Raw genomic sequence first — 21,234 nt, forward strand, 5'->3', positions numbered from 1 at the left:
TTTTTTTTTTTGGTTTTTTGAGACAGGGTCTCACTATGCAGTTGAGACTGACCTGGAACTCACTATGTAGCCCAGGCTGGTCTCGAACTTGCAGTGATCCTCCTGCCTCAGCCTCCCAAGTGCTGGAATTACAGGAGTGCACCACCATGCCCGGCTTTGAGCCGATGGTTTTGTGTAATAAAATGATATTCTTCCCTTGAAGAATTAATATTGTATTTAAGAGTTGGAGATGTATAGCCTAAAGACATTCATTAAATAGGGGATAATAACATCACTAATAGCTACTATTAGAGTACATTAAATGTTTGCTTTGTGCCCTTCTACTAAATGATAAGTAATACAGGGCACATAGACATGGCAGAATATAGACAATCACGTTTTATATAAAACTTAAAATTAAAGCATTAACTTGGCAATTTTGTTAGATATTGTAGGTTTCTTAAGGCTTGTGATATTTCTCGAAACTCACTTCCTAGGGTATATCCTTTGCCCTTTCCTCTGAAATTTATTTCTTTAATTGTGTTGCACTGAAATTGTTTGAGACAGTATACCTTTTTTACTAAATTCACCCAGCAAATTTTGTTTTTGCATTAGGGTACTTTCTTTTAATAAAACTACAAGCACAGTAAGTTGAGAACACCACTGTCTTCTTATTGGTAAGCTGCTTGGCTGGTCCATCAGTGTTTGGTGTGGAGCTAGGCTTTAATAGTTACCATTAACTCTACATATTGTCCAGTTTCACACATTGACAGCTAGTTTATTTTCTTCAACTAATGTTGTAGATAGATACTTAATATTTTAGTTTAACCCTGGCATGAAAAATTGAATAGTTTTCTAATATTTATTAGCAGTTTTCTATCCAATATATTTTTGTAAGCTATTAAAAAATGGTATAGCCTGGTGCTTCTGTGACATTTGCCATCAAACTTACCACCTTTGTGCATTGTTGACTCAAATAGATGGGGTTGTCATGTTCTTCGCCGCAAATGGTGACATGGCCTCCCTTGTTGGTTGTGTTTGTTACATATATCTTTCATTCTCTATACAAGAATTTTTCGCCTAGGTCTATTAGCATACTGCTATATGCTACTTTTCTCTTTATATAACACTGGGGCATGTAATGTCATCAATAAAAAGAGGGTGTGGTACTAGCTTACTGTCTATGTAAACTTTATTTTCCTGGTTGACTTTTTTTTAAAGAATAATTTCAGAAAGCTTTGGGCTATTGTACCACCTTGTCTCATTCCTTTATAGTGCTGCAACAAGGATCATAACAGTATAATCTCTTTTGCATAGTTTCTGTTGATCTTGTCCAATAAATTATTGTATTCTGGATTTTTTCTGAAATAATTTGGGGCTGAAATATTATTCAGGTACCTTCTTATAATGAGCTCGGGTTCACTTTGTTTCTCTCTCCATCACACTATAGCTGTAGTTATTTTTCCCACTTAAAAATCTCAGCATGAATGATCTCTACTCATTGTTTTGCTTCATTTCTTTCTCTTTTCTTCATCTTCTTTTTTTTTTACATCAAATATGTTGAGAGGTGAGCTCAAAGTATTTTTATGTGTCCTAGAGTCCTGTCACACATTTTCTATTTTTAGCTACACTTGTCATTGATAGACAATAGGCAGAAGTTACTGAAAGTTAGAACCCCATAATTTTTATTTATATTAGGTACACAGAATAACAGTATGTACAATAACTTTATAGCAAGAATATATTAAAAGTTATATATTTTAGAATGAAGACCTTAAGAATGACATACTAATGAAGTAAAACAATTTCACTTCTGTATCCACTTACATGTATTACATCTTATGATTTTCTGTTTTTCTTAAGTAGTATGCCAGCTATATGATGTAATTCATGCAATTTAAAATATCTTATCAGATTTAGCTCCATGAGATCTAAGTGGAAAGCTAGACATAATTAATACTGCTTTTATTCTTCAGGGATTGTCACACCCATCTTCAGAGTTCATAATTCTTAAAATATTTTAGTACAATTTTCCAGTAAGAAATAGGAATCTATTGTTTCTTATTAGTCCATTAGATGCTTTTAATTTTATTGTGTTTCCTTATGACACTTCTGTTTCAGATTATATCTCTTGGCTTCCTGCTCCTTCTCTGTAGGTATAACCAGTGGTTAAGTTCACATGCAAAGCACTCTAGCCTAAAAACAGAGAAACACTTTGGTGTCAGCCTTGAGGGAATCAACAATGATCTCCTACTGTGATAGGACTGAAGTGGCTGGGGTGAACTAAAGGCCAGACTAATGGCAACCACAGCAGGTTTGAAATAGTTTGCTAGGGAAGGGAGCCAGCAGGTTTCTGTCCTCTCCTGATCCAGTCAAATTTATTTGCTGTCTGTGACTATTACCAGCAGCTTTTCACCTGGGCTTTTTCTTTTATCTTTAGTAAGTGTCTAGTAAAACCTTCAATTACTGGGATTTCTGATTTTTTTCTTTAATGTAATGCAAGTTTTATCCTGATCTTTATGAGATGTGTTGTACTTTAAAAGGTAATAATTCTGTCTGTATTGTACAGGCTTCAGAAAAGAAGTAAGAATTTGGGGAGGGCATTAGACAATTTTGCTTTGCTCCAGGAAAATGTTTAATCTTCAACATTGCTTTTATCTTATACATGCCCTTATAAACAATACAAGACCCTCATATTAATTCTTAGCCTCAAAAATTAATAAAACATACAAAGTCAGCAATTATTATTCTGCAATAAATTAGTAAGCTTATGTTCTTTTTCTGTATTATATATTTTATAGTAATTTAAAAATGCTCATAGCACTGAATATTATTTTATTAAGAATAGTTTTTCCAGGAGACAGTTTCTTATAGCTGGGCCCTCATCCAAGAACTTTTTTTTTGTTTTCAAATTCTTAAAATCTTACAGTCCAAGCAATTTCTGGCATTTACTATATAATAAATACCTCACAGATGTTCATTGTTAAACTCAGACTACCTAAGTTATATTTAATACATGCACTCATGCACCCCCCACACACACCCCAGTTGTGAATATCAATGACTCAATATTAAACTACTTCGCCTATTAAATAGATTTCATACGAGTTGATTCCATTTACTTTGATAAATAGCTTTCAAGTTGAACTAAGGAGATCATTATTCTCATTGTTTAGAGTTGGTATCCCTAAACTGCTAGCTAGGAGCTAACTGAAATTTCTTTGACATACAGCAGAGAATTGTTATTTGGAAATATGCACTGTGATGAGAATCTGGTTAAGTTGTATTGGTCTAACACACACAATTTTAAAACTGACTGCATAGAATATAAAAGAAATGAACTAAACATGTGTAAATACCGAATAGTTTCTCTGGTGTGAACAAACTATAATAGTACATAAGATCCTAATGAGATAATTGACAATGTGAAATAGGAAGAAAAGGGCTAAAGGTGTGGGGAAAGTGGGAAGGATAGGGGAAAGGAAATAAAGGAAAGAAAAAAATAGGAGAAAATGAAAAAATGGAAATAAAATGTTTGTAAGTGGGGAGGGGAGGAGGGTGTGAAGGGAGGGCAGGCACAAGGGGAAAAATGAGAATGGAGACCTGTCATGTAAAGGTACAAGATCCCAATGGTGAATGGAGCTGTACTGTATATCTAAGATGTACCGATAAACTCAATGAGGAAACAAAAAAAAGAAATGAACTAAGCTGCAGAGTGCTTACATAACATTTTGTCCTGCTAAACTCTGGATTTTGTTTATACTGAAGTTTCCCTTTTTTTGCAGAATGCAATTTTCATTGAGTACAATAATTTGTCTCTTACTATTTTACATGTTCCAAGTACTTACATGCCCCAGTTGTTTTTATTGACCTACCAAAATCATAATTTATATACAAATAAGAATTTATCTTCCAACTACCTTTTACTTTCCTTATTAATAGAAAAAAATTTCCCTTTCTCTATTCTATTCCTGCGGTGGCTGTACCTATGAAAAAGTAAAGAGGCAATACTATCCAGTATTCATTTTAGTAGTTACATGCAAATATCATTTTAGTTAATGCACAAAACATGTTCTTATTTATCCCAAAAACTTCTATACACTTAACTGTGTGATGGGTGATTATATGGAAGATCCTTACATTCAAGGATATGGATAGTTCATGATTGATTTAAAAATAAAGTTTACCTTGAAGATCCTTATGTGTCTTAAAGTTTTAGTATTTGACAATATTATTAGTCCAATTGTTGATGAAGTATTGTCTTCGGAGTTAGATTCTAAGATAATAAATTACATAGTGGGCTTTCATGGGTTATTGCAGATGATATTTGCACTTCTCAGTTTGGACCATATTTATTAAGCTTTGACAGTGTTATGTTCTGTAGGACAGTCATTTCAGATCTTGCTAATATCCAGAACTACCTGTGGAGGATTTAAAAAGTACAGGTCATGAATCCTTACCTTTAGAAATTCTTATGTTCCAATTCATTAGGTGTGGATATTGTGAGAATTATCAGTGAGAGAGGCAGAAGGAAGAACAGAGAGATAGTGTTAGACATTCTTCCCAAAAGTTGGGTAGTATAATAGGTGAGGATAATAGATTGTGAAGGAAGAGGGTGACAGATCTGTTTGTTCTAAGAATAGGAGAAGTTTGTTTGAATTTTTTTCTTATCTTGTCTTTTCATATTTTCAAAAGAGTTTCAAACATTACTTCTCTCCTTTCATATAGAAAACCACCAACAGTTTAAACTTGAATTAAAAAAGAAAGTAAGAAATGAAGAGTTCAGGTACTCTTTTTTTACCTCAGAATTTTCCTAATACTTCAATCACAGAATACACAGATGTGGTTTCTGAACTAAAGGAAATTATTGCTGAATGATAAAATTGAAATCAGTTGGAATCCAAATGGGAAAACAGAGACAATGAAACTCTGGTTGTTTCCCAATGAGCGCAGCCAGCAACAAACCAAAATATGAAAGTAGTATATGCATGAAGTAAAAAATTGTGAAATTTAAAGTTTTTATACACACACAGACACACATATATATGTGTGTATTTTGTAGAACTCAGTTTTTCATTTTTCACAAACCAGCATATCCCAAGCGAAACATCATCAGACACCGTAGCTTTTTATATGTTCTCATTCAACTCCAATGACAATGGGAAGGTAGAAAATAATTTTATAATTTTATTGAAACTGATTTGCTTTTTTTGTTATTTCACATGTAGACATTTGATAAAGTATATGGGAATCAAAATAAAGAACAATTACAATTTACAATCAAATGGTGGATCCCTCTTGGATCAACATGAAGAATATAAATGTATTTGATTACATGAATGCTGTTTGAATTTCAGAAGTATCAGTCAACAAATTATAGCTAGGTGCTTGTATGCAATTTTTCAAGGAAAGTATTGAAAATGTATTCACATTTGTGGAAACAGAAACAAGACTAAATTGAACTCGGTTCCAAAAAGAAGGGGATAAGGAACCAGATACTTATTGAACACTTGTTATGCCTGGTATTCACAAACTATATCCAGCAGCCAAATAAATCCTACTGGCCACCTAAGTTTGTAAACGAGATGTTATTGGAATGTTTCCATGCTCATTCATTTACTTCTGGTCCACTAGTTGAGCTATTAGAACAGAGATTGTCTGACCTAGAAATCCTAAAATATTGATTATCTTGTCCTTTACAGAAAAAAAAACAATTGGTGGCCTTTATATTATGAGGCTGGAATTTTTACATGTATGTTCTACTTATTTCTTATAACTCCACTATGAAGCAGGTATGAGTATCCACATGGTATAAGGAATCTAAATTTCTAGTACCTCCAAACTGACAAATGTTTTCTTATTAATATTCCCATTTTATTACAACAGTTTCCACTTACATGATTCGTAGGATTTGTCTCGAGTGCTTCTCAAAGGCTTGGCTGGTTGATTATGGGAATTGGGGTGTGAATGGTGGTGGTCAGAAACTAGTCAGCTGTTATTCTTTGGCCTGGGCTTCATTAGGCCTGTGCCTTCTGCAATTATATTGCTCCACTGGGCTCAGTAACTTTTTCATCCAGAGACTTCTCTGAGTGCTTGGATCCCTGACATGATTTGCAACCCTCTCATTAAAGTTCTTTGTTCCTTAATGTAGAAATGTAGGAAACATCCTAAGCAAATTGCCCCATATCTAGTGTCTAGACTTTACCTTCTCCTTTACCAACATATGTTGAAATCCTAATGCTCAGTATCACCATATTTAGAATGTAATGTGGAAGTTATCATGGGTAAATGAGGTGGTATGGGTGGAGCCCTAATCTGATAAAACTGATGTCCTTATAAGAAGATTTCTCAAAGAGCTCACATCTCTCCACTACATACATTTAGGAAAGGCCATGTGAGCACACAGTAAAGTGATGGATGCTTAAAGTCCAAGAGAAGAGGACTCAGAATGAAATCTTTCTTGGTTGTATCTTGATTTTGTACTTCACCACTCCAAGAATTACAGGAAAATTAACTTCTATTGTGTAAGCCTTCTATTGAGTGGTACTTTGTTTTGGAAGCCCTAAAAGGATAATAAAAATATTACCTTGCTCAGTTGCTAGGAAACTCCACCCAATGCAATGTAGTGATAGTTGTACATGTACTTGTAATAAGTGTATATAAATAATACTTCCCTCTGGTTTTGTGAGTCTAAAAATAAAACCAAGGGAACACTTACATAGGGGATACCTCAACTAGTTCTTGTCTTCAGTTGCAGGAGCTATAGTCCTCTCCAGTTCTCCCCAGTTGGTTTAGAAATTCACCAGGACAGGCTTACTTGCATATATAATGTGTAGGTAGTCCTTGGTTTTTGTTTATTTAACTTTTCAAATATCCTTTGCAGCCATTCCAACTAATTGAAACTTTCAAATGGCTTTTGATACAGTCAATTCAGGCATTTTAGTAGACATGGCAGTATCATACATTAACCAACAATTCTATTTTTGTAGCATTGCTGTTTTTGAATCTGCAGAAAATATTCATGAATATATTTTAGTATTTTTTATTACAACTGATATAAATTATAAGTCATATATAGGAAAAGAAATATTGATAACTAATAAGTATAGGTATCACAGCATAATGTCTCTAGATTCATTCATATTATCTCAAATGACAGATGTTTTTCTTTTTTAAGGCAGTGTATTATTTTATTGTGTATATATACCATATGTAAAATAATCCATTCATCCGTTGATGTATATTTAGTTTTCTTTCCTGTCATGACTACTGCACATTAGGCTGTAATGAACATGTGAGTGCCAAGACCAAAATGAGAAATACTGAATGATCTTAGTTATATGTGGAAACCAAATTTTGAACTTGTAGAAATAGAGACTGAAATGGTTGTCATTTGAGATAAGGAATTAGAGATGAGGAAAGGAGAGATGCCAAAGAGTACAAAGTTTTAATACAATGGGAGAAATAAGTTTTGGAGAGCTTTTGTACAGTCTAATGTGATAATAATAATGTCTATTTATAAATTGTTAAAAAGAGTAGATTGTCAGTGTTGTTGCCACAAAGCAATGATAAATAAGTGAGCTAATCTATATGTTCATTAGCTTGATTTAAATAATCCTTAATGCAAGCATGTTTCAAAGCATAACATTGCATCCCATATATATGTTACTATTTGCTAATTAAAAACAAATATATAAAATACATATCGGTATCAGATATAATACCGTTGTGAAGAGAGTGAAATTCATTAGCCATGTTTAAAGCAGTGCATCTTTAAGATCCATCGCTCGTAAGTATGTTTGTCAAAAATTTGTTTATTTGATTTTTCCATGCATTCCAATATGCCATTATCCCATTATGCTTTAGGCTTCTGGGGCTAAACAACCATTTGATGTATGTAATTTTGCTCCACTTCTTTGACTGTTGGTGCTACTTAGAAGTCTGGATTCATGTGTAAACAAGCTGGACCAAGTACTTTCCCACAGATTGTGCCACAGAGCATTCTGTACTGTGACCTCACATATTGGAGACATTTAAATGATATAGTCCTTTCATTTCCAAAATAATTGGAGTGCTTATTGTTTTCCACAATTCGAGGTACTGGTATATAGCAATGAACAGAACAGTCACAAATCCCAGTGTAAAAACAATAAAGAAATGAATAAGACTTTATGTGGGTAGTTATAATTGCTATGGAGACAAATGAGGCAGTCAAAGGGAAGAGAAGTATCAAGAGAGAGAAGCTGCAGATTTGAACTGCATCACCGGGAAAAATCTCTGAGAGAATGACATAGAACAAAGATCTGCAAGAAGTAAGGGACAATCTTGGGGTGGTAGAACACCATGCATAAAGGATATGCTGTGAGAGTTAGATTTTGAATATTTGAACACAAAATAAATCTCATTAAAGTATAGTAAATGGGAAGAAAGCCATAGGAAATGATGTCTGAGGAGCTAAGTGGGGGGGCATGAAATAAAGCAAGACACTTTAGGCTATTGCTAAGACTTCCTACTTTTACTCTAAGACCAGAAACCATGAGAGGACTTTTAGTAGATGGATACCCTTAATTAATTAATTCTCAGGAGAGAATGAAGGTAGTAAAAGCAGAATGGAGACTGGTTCTAAAAAAAACCTGTTATCTTGTAAACCATAAGTGATGGTGGCTTAAAACACTTAGGTACAAGTGGAGGTTATGAAAAATGATCAAATACTTTATTTGATAAAGACTAGGATGTGAATCGTGAGAGATAAGACTCAAAGATGGCTCCATATTTTTGCTTGAAGGACTAGGATTGAGTTGCCATTTTGTGAGTTGGAAAAAACTGTGGGAGGAGCAGTTTATGGGGGTATCCATGGGGCTTTGGTTTGGGATGTGTTAAATTTGAGAAAGTTATTACACAACAAGTAGGACACGAGGAGGAAAGTAGGAAAGTGGCTTCATTTCGGAAAGGAGTTTCTCAGCCACATTTGAATAGATCCATAATGGAATTTCCAACATTGAATTCTGAAAGCAATAATGACAAATTCTATGGTTTCCAGTTCAGACCTTAGCTAGAAATATTTAATGGTGTTTTTTTCTTCACTCTTGGTCAGCACTAGTAACTGTGTTCTGCAATAAGCTAAATTATGGACAGAATTTGCATCCATCTAAGATTTAAATCAGAAAAATCTGTGTATGATGAATGCCTAATCTGTATTCTCAACATGAAATGCCCTATTGGCCTGATGGTACTGACTTTTAGTATTGCATTTTCCGTTCTTATACTATCCTCGTAGTCCTTTTGGTTTGATAGTCTTAGCTCTAGGGATTTATTACTGAACTTATTAAATTGTGTCATTAATTATTAAATTTTACATAGCAGGAGATTCTCTGAGTATATAGGATAGCTCGGGAAATGTTAGTTGGTACTTACTAAGCTAGAAACAACAGGTTTGAAAAGGGATGACTGTAGCATGAAAAAGGTACTATATATAGGTTACAGGTTAGCAAGAAAAAACAGAAAAATATGTGTCAAATACTAGCTTCAAGTAAGATCCATAACTTTAGTTTGGTTTTTAAATTATCACTTGAAACATGGAAAATTAGGACCGAAAATCATAAAACATCTTCACTTGACCTTCTTAAAACCTACATTACCTGCAGAAGTATGCAGACCCATTTCAAAATACACAATATTAGGTATGCACAATTTGTTTTGTTTTTTTGGTATTGGGGATTGAACTTGGGACCTTGCACTTGCGAGGCAGGTGGCAGAACCACTGAGCTAAATCCCCAGCCCATATTGTTAAACATAGTGTTCTGGTGACATTTAGCAGTGTTCAGTAATTGGCTTAATGAACAGATGTACAAGTATATTAGTTATGTAGATGTTAATTTGCAGTAACACGTGCTTCCTGATTTGGAGTGTTCTTGTGTAAACTACAACCAGTAAAATTTGCTTCTTAATTAGCAAACCCTTACAAAGTATATGTGTGAGATTCTCAACATTAGAACTATTAGTCTTGCTTAATGTGCTCTGAACTTCAGGAACACACTTGATAATGCCATTCCTATTGCTTCGGGTACTACACAGGTGTCAGGATGAAATCTGCTTTTCTGTAGAACATTTTGGTGTACAGCTGTAAGTGATATTACAAGGATATGCTTCACAGTTGCAATATATAGCCTATAGGAGAGGGCAGCTATGCAGTCTTTTATTGCATTTTGCATGAGTTTTTCCTCTCAAAATTTGGCAAGCAAATGTATTCTTCAAAAATTACACTCAATTAATTTGAGAAAATGAAAAAAAAATGGAATAGTCTTTGTAGGTGTGGTGGGATGTTGCAGGAAGGGCAAGGGGATGGGGAAAAATAACCAAGATTTATTATGTATAGGTACAGTTTTCCACCAGTGAATGCCATTATATTGTATGCCTTAAATATACCAATAAAATAATTTTAAAAAAACTACACTTAGTGGCTGGGCATTTGGCATAGTGGTTCCGTCTCCTCCCTCGCAAGTGCAAGGTCCTGAATTTGATCCCCAGTACCAAAAAACAAACAAACAAACAAACAAACAAAAACTACACTCAAACATTTAAATACAAAATTATGGTTGCTTTCCAAACTGACATCTTGCCTATATTTTTTATTACTGTAGTTTCTTCTATTTTGTCTGTAGTTCCTGTCTATACCTGGACCTTGGGATTTCCAATGCTAACAGTTTGTAAGCTATAAAAATGCATGGGAATTTTATGTAATGATCATGTTTTTATTTCTATGATGATTAAGTGGAAAATTACAAATGATGAAATAGCAAAAACTTATCAGCCATCTAGAACAAATACAGTGAACCCTCAAATTATGACATACAAACAACTTGGGTTAATTATGTTAATGGATGATTCATCTGCCTCTTGTTAACTATAGCATCTACCCAGGTAAACATCCAGATCTCAGCTGTATTAACTTATTTACAGTCAGCCCTCAAAAACCTATCGAGTTCGTAAGTCAACAAAGATGAGATTATAGATGAGCATGAGGAGATGGTAACAGTCATATTTACTACAGATCTTTGTTTTCAAAGAAATAAAACATTAGAAATAAACTTGAAGTTCCAACATTCTACATATCCCAGCCTCACTTTCTCCTTCAAAGGTAACTGCTATCATTCATCTGCTAAATATACATGTTTGTATAATTTTGCTTTGAACATATTCACCTATAAACAATATATGATATTAGCTTGTGTTTTAATTATAATTTAGATGAATGGTGTTCTGCTCTTATTTTTTCACTCTCATTTTTCTGTTCTACATTGTATATGGGATCTATCCTTGATGCATTATTTAGCTACAGAACAGTCATTGTAAATACTGTATGGTATTCCATTATATTGTTATGGCACAATTTATCCATTTCATCATTCTTGGCCATGTGGATTGTTTCTAATTTTTGGACTATTATAAACACTGTTGCAGTGCACATTCTTGTTTCCTTGACCATTTGACATACATTTGTAATTATGGTATTCTTTCATATATGTTAGATTTCACTAAAAGATCATTTTAAGATTGGTGGCTAATTTCAACTGCCACTGTTGGCATAATCAAATTCTTCTTTTTTAACAATTTCATCAGTACTTGGTGTTATGAGACTTTTAAAAAGTTCTCAGTTTGATGACTAAATATTATGTTTTTGTTTTCATTTGCATTTCTCTGATTACTGATGTGTTTGAGCATCTTTTCGTTATTAGCTATATGACCTTTTTCAGAGTTTTTTGTTCTTTGTTGTCCTTATTTTTAAAATGACATTAATAATACCAGTCATACATAAGGTGATATAAAAACTAAATTAGTGCCAGGTGTAGAGTAGATATTTAGTAAAAGTTAATACTGGTGATGATGTTAATGATTGTAGTGGTAGTTGCTACCAGTATTGTACTACTATTGCTATTTTTTAACTTTCCTCTATTGTGTGTTACAGTTCCTACATCCACCTGTCTGTCCATTCACCCATCCATTCATCCATCCATCTTCAGCTATTTTTCATTAGATTTAGTGAATATTTCAAGGATAAATGTGATTCAAAGACAATAATGGAAAATAATAAATGCGAACAATTATTTCATTCTTCACACACAATAATCATAGATTTCCTTGCCTGCTATTTTCATTCTAATAATCATTTTAACATTATGAAGTTGCTAATTGAAATTAAAATTACCTATGCCAACCAATAAATTTTTAAAAATTCTATGTATTTAGAATCACTTCAGCAATTATATTCACATGGATAATATATTCATTTAAGTACATGGAGATTGCAATTTTGTATGATGTACCTAAAAAACAGTTGAACACGTACTCCTTGCACATATATATGTAAACATGAAGTTATGTAAATTTGCAGTGTTTTTGAACACACTACCATTAGCTTTATTTACCCTGACTTTGTATATAGTATAGTGTTTTACTCTTCTACGTATTCCTTATAATGTGATGCAACACATCAATTGAAGCTTAATTCAGAAATACAGTCTTTGCTAATACTTTTAACTATGCTTATAGTAACAAAAAAGGGAGCTCACTGGGTGATACACAGGTATTCATCTTAGTTATATTATTATGAAGAAAAAATTAATTTTTAGTTCATCTTAGATTTCTCTAATTAGTAGTTTATATATGACCAAAAGATAGAAATATTTAAGTTTTGTATGCCATTGTATGCTTACATCAAGCTAATATATTGGGTGTTCAACCAACATTTGTTAGATGAATGCATGGGTAGGAATTATTGATTCTGATTATCTCACTAATTTTGAGATAAGTTATTGATATATGCATGTGTGTGTATCTGTGTGTGTGTATCCATGTGAGTGTATATGTGTGTGTGTGTGTGTGTGTGTGTGTATGCTTTATGGTTATCACTATGCAAATAATCCAAAGCTATGCACTTAAAGCATCTTACTATTTTCTATGAATTATAAACATCTTGTCACATGTTCTATCTATCTACTGGGATGATAGAAATTGATAGAAGATCCCTGAATATTGCCTAAGTTAGATTGGGAAAAGTACCTAACCAATTTATGCTGCTGAGCATCCCTCCATTGTAAAGAGATATTTATACCATAATTGTTTTTAAAACTCCATGTATTATAGGAAATATAAGAATACTCAGTGGGCATTTTATCATAAATAATGAGGAACTTGATAATAGATAATAATGCAAATGTCTTTATTAACATCATCTTCCTACATACAATATTTTATACTGTTTCATTATTCTGTTTTGATTAGCAGTGCCAGTTGAAACACTAAAATTAATTTAATATATCAGAATGAAACCCAGTTGCAATATTGTTTTTCATTTGCACAGAGGAGTTCACATTGGATTAGAGGCTTTCCTCTGAACCTGAGGAACTTATGACAATTGATGGGTGTCAGTTCTTTAGTTTTTTTGTACTGAAACAAAACAATAAATAAAAATGAACCTTTGGTCCAATCTGACTAATTTAAATTAATTATGGAATTTCCATAATTTATTTACTTTAGCTTGTATAAATACTAGAAACATATACAGAATAAAATCATTCTAAGGCATGTGACATTTTGAAGTCACTGTGAAAGCACCAATTTTTAACATATGAAGCCTTCAATACTAAAATCATGTTTGGTGTGTCTTTGCTATACTTTTTTTTCTTTTGAGATCTAGAAAGCACTTTAATATTTTATGTTTCCAAGTGATCGAGAGTTTCAAAAGAAATGGCAAGTCCTGTATTTTAAAAAAACTGATAAAAGTCACCCTGCAATATCAGTGAGTTCAGAACTTCATAGATCTGTTTCCAACTTTTTCACCATGATTCTCCATCAAGGTCAAAATATTTTTTGTACAATCCAAGGATGTAGACAGTTGTAGCAGCACAACTGTGCAGTTAGTGTCATTACATGGGGGAAGGGCAGAATCCTTGTGACAAGAATCTATCAGTGAAGGCAGCTTAGTTGGTGGTTTATCTTCAATATCAGAACCATGCTCTGAAGTCATTACTGCACGTCATAAAGCCAGGGTTGGTGGGCGAGTGCACTATGCAACACACAGTGTTATTGTACCCCAGGTAGTTTCTCTACTCAGCTGTCCTTGATTCCCAGCAGCAGAGACTGATTGTCCTTTCCTCCAGTAGCACATAGTTGTCTGTGTGGTTAAAGACAGCCTGTGTCCTGTGCACCTGCATCCCACTAAGAACTGCATTTTGTGTATCTGACCAGCATTCATCCTATTGATCTCTCCCAAAGTTTAGCTGCAGTCTCCTTTCCATCGATAGAATGTATATAGAATTTTTGGAATAAATGGCAGAACAGACTTATGACATGCTTTCTCAAGTTGCAATGCATTGATTTGAAACACCATCCCATAATATAATGCAGCTATCCTGATTACATACATTGTGGCACTCAGAGTGAAATTAGCAGAACATATAGCTTGGTATATGATCTTGAAGATTGCAATAGACGAAACACTGAAAGGTGCTGATATGATAAAGGCATAGAGTAGGGTGCTGAGTCCCAAAACGTATAAAGTCTCCACAAGGGTGAAAGGAAATCTTCGCTATTCTTTGAATCCTATTTATCTGAGCCTGTACTTGTGATTCCTATGGAAAACATTTCTAAAGGAAGGAGGCCAAAGTCACTAACAGTCACTGCTCAATATCTTCTTAACATGAAGAAAACAATGTTTTTGAAAGCCTGTGTAGTTGAAAAACTTTTAGTTTAATTTTTTTATTTTAATCAAACTTCATTGAAAATGCTACTGTTACAACTACTATTAATCTTATCCTCATGAAGAACTTTTTAAAACTTGCTTTACCATAGTGATTCTCAAAATGTTAGTATTCATTCATGTAATTAGTACCGCTTTTTGAACCCAGGATTTAAGCCACATTGTATGGCACAAGGAAAATATATGAATTTTCAAGAAACAGAACTGTGAACTACACATTTAGGCTATCTAAAGTTTTAAGAATTTCTTCATTTAAATGGGAAAGTTTAAACTATATTTTAATTAAAAAATGCTAACGTATAACAATACACTAATAAGCATTGTCTTTGTCTGGGTTACCATATGCCAATTAGTTTGCATTATAATCTTAATACAGCTTTCTTATTACAGCATTTTTTTTTTGTACTTGGGATAAAAATCGGGACCTTGTGCTTGGGAGGGCAGGCAGCAGAACCACTGAGATAAATCCCCGGCCCTACAGCATTTTTATTCTATGTGTACCTTGTTAATTAGTTTCCCATAGTGGAATTAAGACCTGTGAAGAAATAAGGTCTTGTTTTCTTTTTTTTTCTTTTTCTTTTTTTTTACTGTCTCTTTGAGTGTATTAAAATTTCTTTATGTTTCTAGTAATTTCAGTATGATTCTGTTATTTTTTAATAGAAGGAATGCCTGTTGAACTATTATTTCTTATGTATAGTTGTCTTAACCTGGAAATATCTTGAAAATTAGAATAAATCTAATGTTGATTATTGCATAGGAAGAACATTGCTTTTAGAAAGATCCTTTAAGGAACATTTGTGATGATTTTAAAAGAAAAAATATTAAAGGTTATTTTTCTGGTAGTAGTAGCAATAATTCTGTACTGAATTGTAATAGCAAACAACTTTTGACAGCTTATTAAATCGTGATTTTTAAATGTGATTAGCTTGCCTCATTAGATTGTACATCACTTTAGATTGGTCAGTCTGGTAAAGCTTAGAACTGTTAAAACCTTAGTTTTTATGTAATTCATTTTAATCTGCTTTTTTCTACTAAACTAATTTACTTTTCTGTGTTTTACATAATTAAAGGAAATTTTAATGTACTTGCAGTACTTTATACATCCCATAATATCACACTCAAAGTTTCCCACGTGCTAATATTCATGAACATGTTGCCTTAGTAAAAATATACTATTGTTGTGTGTTGCTTTTTCTCTTAAAAAAAACTCATTTGTGAAGTCCTTCACTAAGAATAGAACTACAATAATATTATCGCCTCTATATGAAGTTATATTTTTAACAGTGATAAAGAAGTCTCATAGGGCCGGGGATTTAGCTCTGCGGTTCGGTGGCCTGCCTTGCAAGCGCAAAGACCTGAGTTCAATTCCCGGTACCAAAAAAAAAAAAAAAAAAGTCTCATGAACAATGATGAATGTATCTGTAGTATATACCTAAAAAAGTACAAATAAATGCAATGAAAAAATAAAAGAATTCTCATGAATTTAGAGATAAAGCTTTTTATTCTACTTGATTTGAAAAAAATATTGGCTTCACTTTTCTCACAAATTTAAGATGCATACATAGATTCCATTAAATCCCTGTTTTTATATCGGAAAAGCTAAACTGCCACACACGAGTACCATGGTAATTGTAGTGTTTCTCTACAGGACCGTTTAGGGAGCTGACTTGCTTCATTTTTTATAGCAGATAACCACATTGTTTTGGGGACTGGTTTCTCTAGACCACGAACTGATGTAGATTATGGGGGTGCTAATGCCACTCTTTGGCACTACTGTGTCTTAGTTTCAAATAGTTTAACCATTTTATGTTAAAGAGTTTTCTTTTGAAGAACGTAAAAGTTTTTCTTCGAAGAAAGCAAATGGCATTTTTTAAACGGTAGAAAAAATTTAACTCAAAAGCCCTCATCATTGAGGTTCTTTAATTATGTGTATGCAAATGAATGCTACCTTGTGCACCTTGCAAATAGTTCATGCTTATTCTTCAAAGCGGTCTCAGCAGGAATTTCTCTATGGCAACCTGTTTAGCAATTAAAGTTACGTGGGTACATGAAAGCAATTTCACTGAATTAAAGAAATGTCTGTATTTTAGCCTGTTTTAAGGGATAGCCATGTCTTCCTTTTTCCTCAATTAGTCCAAATTAGTGAGATTTTATTACATATTAATTCCAGGGTTGCTGTTGATACCTGGTACAAGAGTAATTAATGTTGTACATTAGTTGGTTAAGAAGCAGCAATCGATTTTTGGGTCTGTTTGGCTTATCTATTCTGCTTAAATTATAATATTTAATTTTGTAGGAAAACCTCTAAGCAGGTCTGTATTTTTATGTTTATTCTCTTCCTTAAACTACTGAAATAAATATATATATTGATTTCAGAGTGGGCTTTATTGATGTCTTTAATATACCTACTAATGTTATTGTGTGTACTTGGATTTGTACTGTAATTATTTATGTATCAACATTTTTGTTTTAGTTAAAAAAAATGCAGATGCTTCAGAAGAAAAGAAGACTGTGCCTGCAAAGAGGAAAGTAAAAGAATTGAGAATTTTGGATCCCAAAACAGCTCAGAATCTCTGTATGTAATGTTTTCTGCATTGGGATGGTGTGGTACTGGTGAAGAGATGTTGAATGTATTTAAACTAAGTCACAACTCCTTTTAACAGGCATATGTAGTATCTTGAAGCAAAATTATATCTAAATATGATTTGTGTTGCCTTTTTGTCACTTAGCTAATATGGAGGAAATCATAATTTTAGTCTTGTTCAGTTCAGAAGAAACTTATGAATAATAAAGTTCTGCAAAGTATTGTTAATAAAACATTGTTATTTAACATGAAATGTAAGACAGAATTTCTCCTGCTTACAATTGAGATTGGTAATTTGGGGATATTCATTGGGAATATACTGGGAAAATCCCTTCACTGCTTTTCCTTTATATTTGAAGTAACTGCAATATGAGTCAGTTAACTTGTTATCTAGTGCACTTTAAAACTGGTTACTGAACCTTGAAACTTTCAACAAACCATTCAGCTCTTAAGTATGCTTTTGCTAAAGTAGCTGGACGTTTAAACTCATCTTCATTGAAGGAAGTCTTTAAATTTTACTTTGATATACTTTCCTGTCTTCATTTAAATTGACGTTTTTTTGGCATCAGGGATCGAACTCAGGTCCTTGTGCTTGCAAGGCAGGTGGTGGAATCACTTAGCTGAATCCCCAGCCTGTCTTCATTTAATTCAGAATATTTTTTGTCCTTCAGTAGTCTGTGTAGATTCTTAGGATACTAAAATTCTATGCATGAGAAATTTCAATATATGAAACATTTCTAATTGCCCAAATACCACCATGGGAATTACTTTTGTTAATGACTATGCTACAGACAATCTGATTAAAATAAACAACTTAGTATTCTTGCCTCAGTAGCAATATTGCTGTCAGAAAAAAAAGTCTACTAATAGCTGTTATGAGTTTGTATATTGCTTACTTGGTAGTGAGTTTTCTTTAAAAGTTGATATTAAGTCTTTTGTAGAAATCCAGAATGATCTCAATTGCTGGTTAATAACTGTCAACATCGTTAACTTAGATTGTGAAGATCTCATTTGGTCTCTATGTCTAGGTAATCACTGTCCAGACAGCGATGACTCAATTTTCTTTGGTACCAGTGAAGTTATTTACACCTTTTCATAAAATTAGAAAAAAAAATTCTTAGAAATAGCTCAAACCTTTATAGTTATAGTTCTTTGCAAATTATATTTAGTGGGCAATTAAAGTAGAATATGTTGAAAAATACATTCTGAGTAATTGTGAGCTATTCCAGGTATAATTTGTTACAGTATTCCAATATGACCTGAGTGTCCAATTAATAAAAGTTGACAGGAAAAATGAGTGCATCTATAAAGCAACTAATAGTATACTCCATGAGTGTCAGCAGGAATTCAGAGTACACTGATGATTAAGGCACTTAAATTTGCTTCTGTGTGGGAGAAATACAAAGTACAGTAGTCCCTCCTTGTCTTCATGGGATATATTCCAAGACTTCCCTTGGATTCATGGAAGCACAGCTAGAACTGAACCCTGTACATACTATATTTTTCTATGCATACATTCATATGCTAAAGTTTAGACAAATTAGACACAGTAATGGCAATAACAAAGTAGCACAATCATACCAATGTGCTGTAATGAAAGTTAAGTGACTCTGGCCTCTCCTCTCTTTCTCAAATTATCTTATTGTACTATGCTTGTTATAATAGGAAGAGATACATAAAGGAAGGACTTTGCCATCTTCTCTTTGGAATATTTAAACTGCTAGCATCACTACTCTTATGCTTTGGGGCTATTATTAGTTTAAAATAAAGATTAAATGAACAAAAGCATTGAGATCATGTAAAGTTAATCTAATTACCCAGAAAACGATTAAGTGATTAAGAGACAGGTGCCATATATATTGCAGATACAGTGGAAAAAGAGATGATTCATGTTGTGATTGGAACAGAGTAAGATGGCATGAAATTTTATCATGCTACTCAGAACAGCACTCAACTGAAAACTTTAAATTGGGCTGGGGGTTTAATTCAGTGGTTAAGTCTCCTGCTTCACAAGCACAAGGTCCTGAGTTCGATCCCTGGTACCAAAAAAAAGAAAACTTGAAATTGTTTCTTTCTTGCACTTTCCATTTAATGTTTTCAGACTACAGTCCATGACAAGTAAAACCATGGGAAGTGAAACCCCAGAGATCATGGAGGACCATTGTCGATTAATACAATTTTATTTTAATTTGATAACTTTACTGCCATTCCTGAAAATACTGTCTTAAATGCATCTGACAGTCTCTACATTCAGTTCTTTATTGAATTAAGATGCCGACTTGAAATAAAATCTCTTAAGTTTATATGTGTCATTTTGTATTTCAATCTAAAAATGCCTGAGCATATAGTTATAAGTGCAGTTAGTGGTTTTATTCTATGTAAGTATACATGAACTTTAAGCATTGTGATAATCTGAGATAATGGGTCATTTTGCCTAGATGGTTAGAGTAGCCTGTCAAATGGAAGCAGGTATTGTTTGTCCATAACACATTATATTAGCATTAGGGACAAATTTTATATTCTGAATCTATAAAATGGCAAGTAGCTGTATCTAGGAATTTTATATGTTGGTGCTATTTTATTTTTTAATAAAACCAAATTTTGTTTTAGCTATCTTCTTGGGATCATATCGCATGCCATATGAAGACATTAAAAACATCATTCTGGAGATTAATGAAGACATGCTGAGTGAGGCCTTAATTCAAGTAAGTTGGATATTCTTTTTAAACCTGTTGCCATGGATATGTCTAGAGTGCTATCTTCTCAATGTATCTGTTATAAAATGGTCATCTGTATTTGAAAAATAGAATCAGGAGTACCTAGCTATGTTGATATTAAGAGAACTTACCCTTTAAGATCCTGATTCTAATTCTGTTTTAGTACTTCATTAGATCTATGTCCTTTTAAATATAAGCATATGCATATATAGACATATCATTCTCTTTCATTTACTATACTTGAAATTACATGTATTATCATCACAATGGCCCCATTAAGTCGCTATTATGACCCCATTATGTAGGAAAATACTGAAAGTTCAAGAGGTTAGAAAGCTTCCTCAAGATTAATGAGTAAGTGGTGAAGTTATCCTTTTCCGTATAAAGAACAGGCTGGGAAACATGTCAAAGGCTTCATGTGTTTATTATCTCACTGATTCCTATACTAAACCTGTGAAACTTATCCTCCTTTTCCAAAAAGGGAAAACTGAGGCTTAGAAAGATCACTCAATCTCATGTGGCATGCCATTGACAATGCAGCAGATAAAGTATTCAAAACAAAATCTTGACTTGTCATTATGTCCCATGGGCAGGATAAAACTTTCTAAACCTGTTTTCCATCTGAAATTACAAGGCTACTGTAAGGATTAGTCCAAATAAAGTGAGTGTAGAATAAAACACTATACAGATGCAGCATGTTATGAGAATCCTTAGTACATCTGGCCCTTTCTGATTTAATTTTCTGAAAGGAGAACCACAAAGTTTTTTGCTTATTTGTTTGTTCAGTAGAAAGGCAGAATCATTCAGTTATTTTATGGGAGGGTTGGTGTTTTCCTTCATTTTGAGCAGTGGAATTTGTTTTTTAGATTGCACTGTGCAATTTTTGCTATATAACTACCAATTTTTCCATAACTCCCTCAGACTCCATAAGTCTTAGAGAACCTCTTTCTAATTTGAGCAAACCATGTCTCTATATAAGTTTCTCTATCTTGGAAAGTGAGATAGCATCACAGTTTACCTCATATGTTTTAAATCTAGACATGATTGTTTCTCAATTCTTTAGTATTAAGTTTTAATGAGTTGATATGGCTGTTTAAACCCAATTTAAGGGTTATACTTTCATGAGAAAGCCCTTTGTAAGGGAAAAACTCTGTGGGGGGAGAGGGGAGAGAGAGAGAGAGAGAGAGAGAGAGAAG

At 33.2% G+C, this 21,234-nt stretch overlaps 1 protein-coding gene across 1 annotated transcript in view; it reads left to right on the forward strand.

Moving 5' to 3' along the window:
• The window catches only part of Diaph2 (diaphanous related formin 2), an 857,618-nt gene that overhangs the window by 331,464 nt on the left and 504,920 nt on the right, over positions 1-21,234 (forward strand). The window contains 2 exon segments of the mRNA XM_033760220.1: positions 17,211-17,312; positions 19,932-20,026. Of these exon segments, the coding sequence (XP_033616111.1) occupies positions 17,211-17,312; positions 19,932-20,026 (197 nt within the window).

This window comes from Fukomys damarensis, unplaced genomic scaffold (genome assembly GCF_012274545.1).
Source record: "Fukomys damarensis isolate Sample0158 unplaced genomic scaffold, DMR_v1.0_HiC HiC_scaffold_39, whole genome shotgun sequence".
Classification (NCBI taxonomy): Eukaryota; Metazoa; Chordata; class Mammalia; order Rodentia; family Bathyergidae; genus Fukomys; species Fukomys damarensis.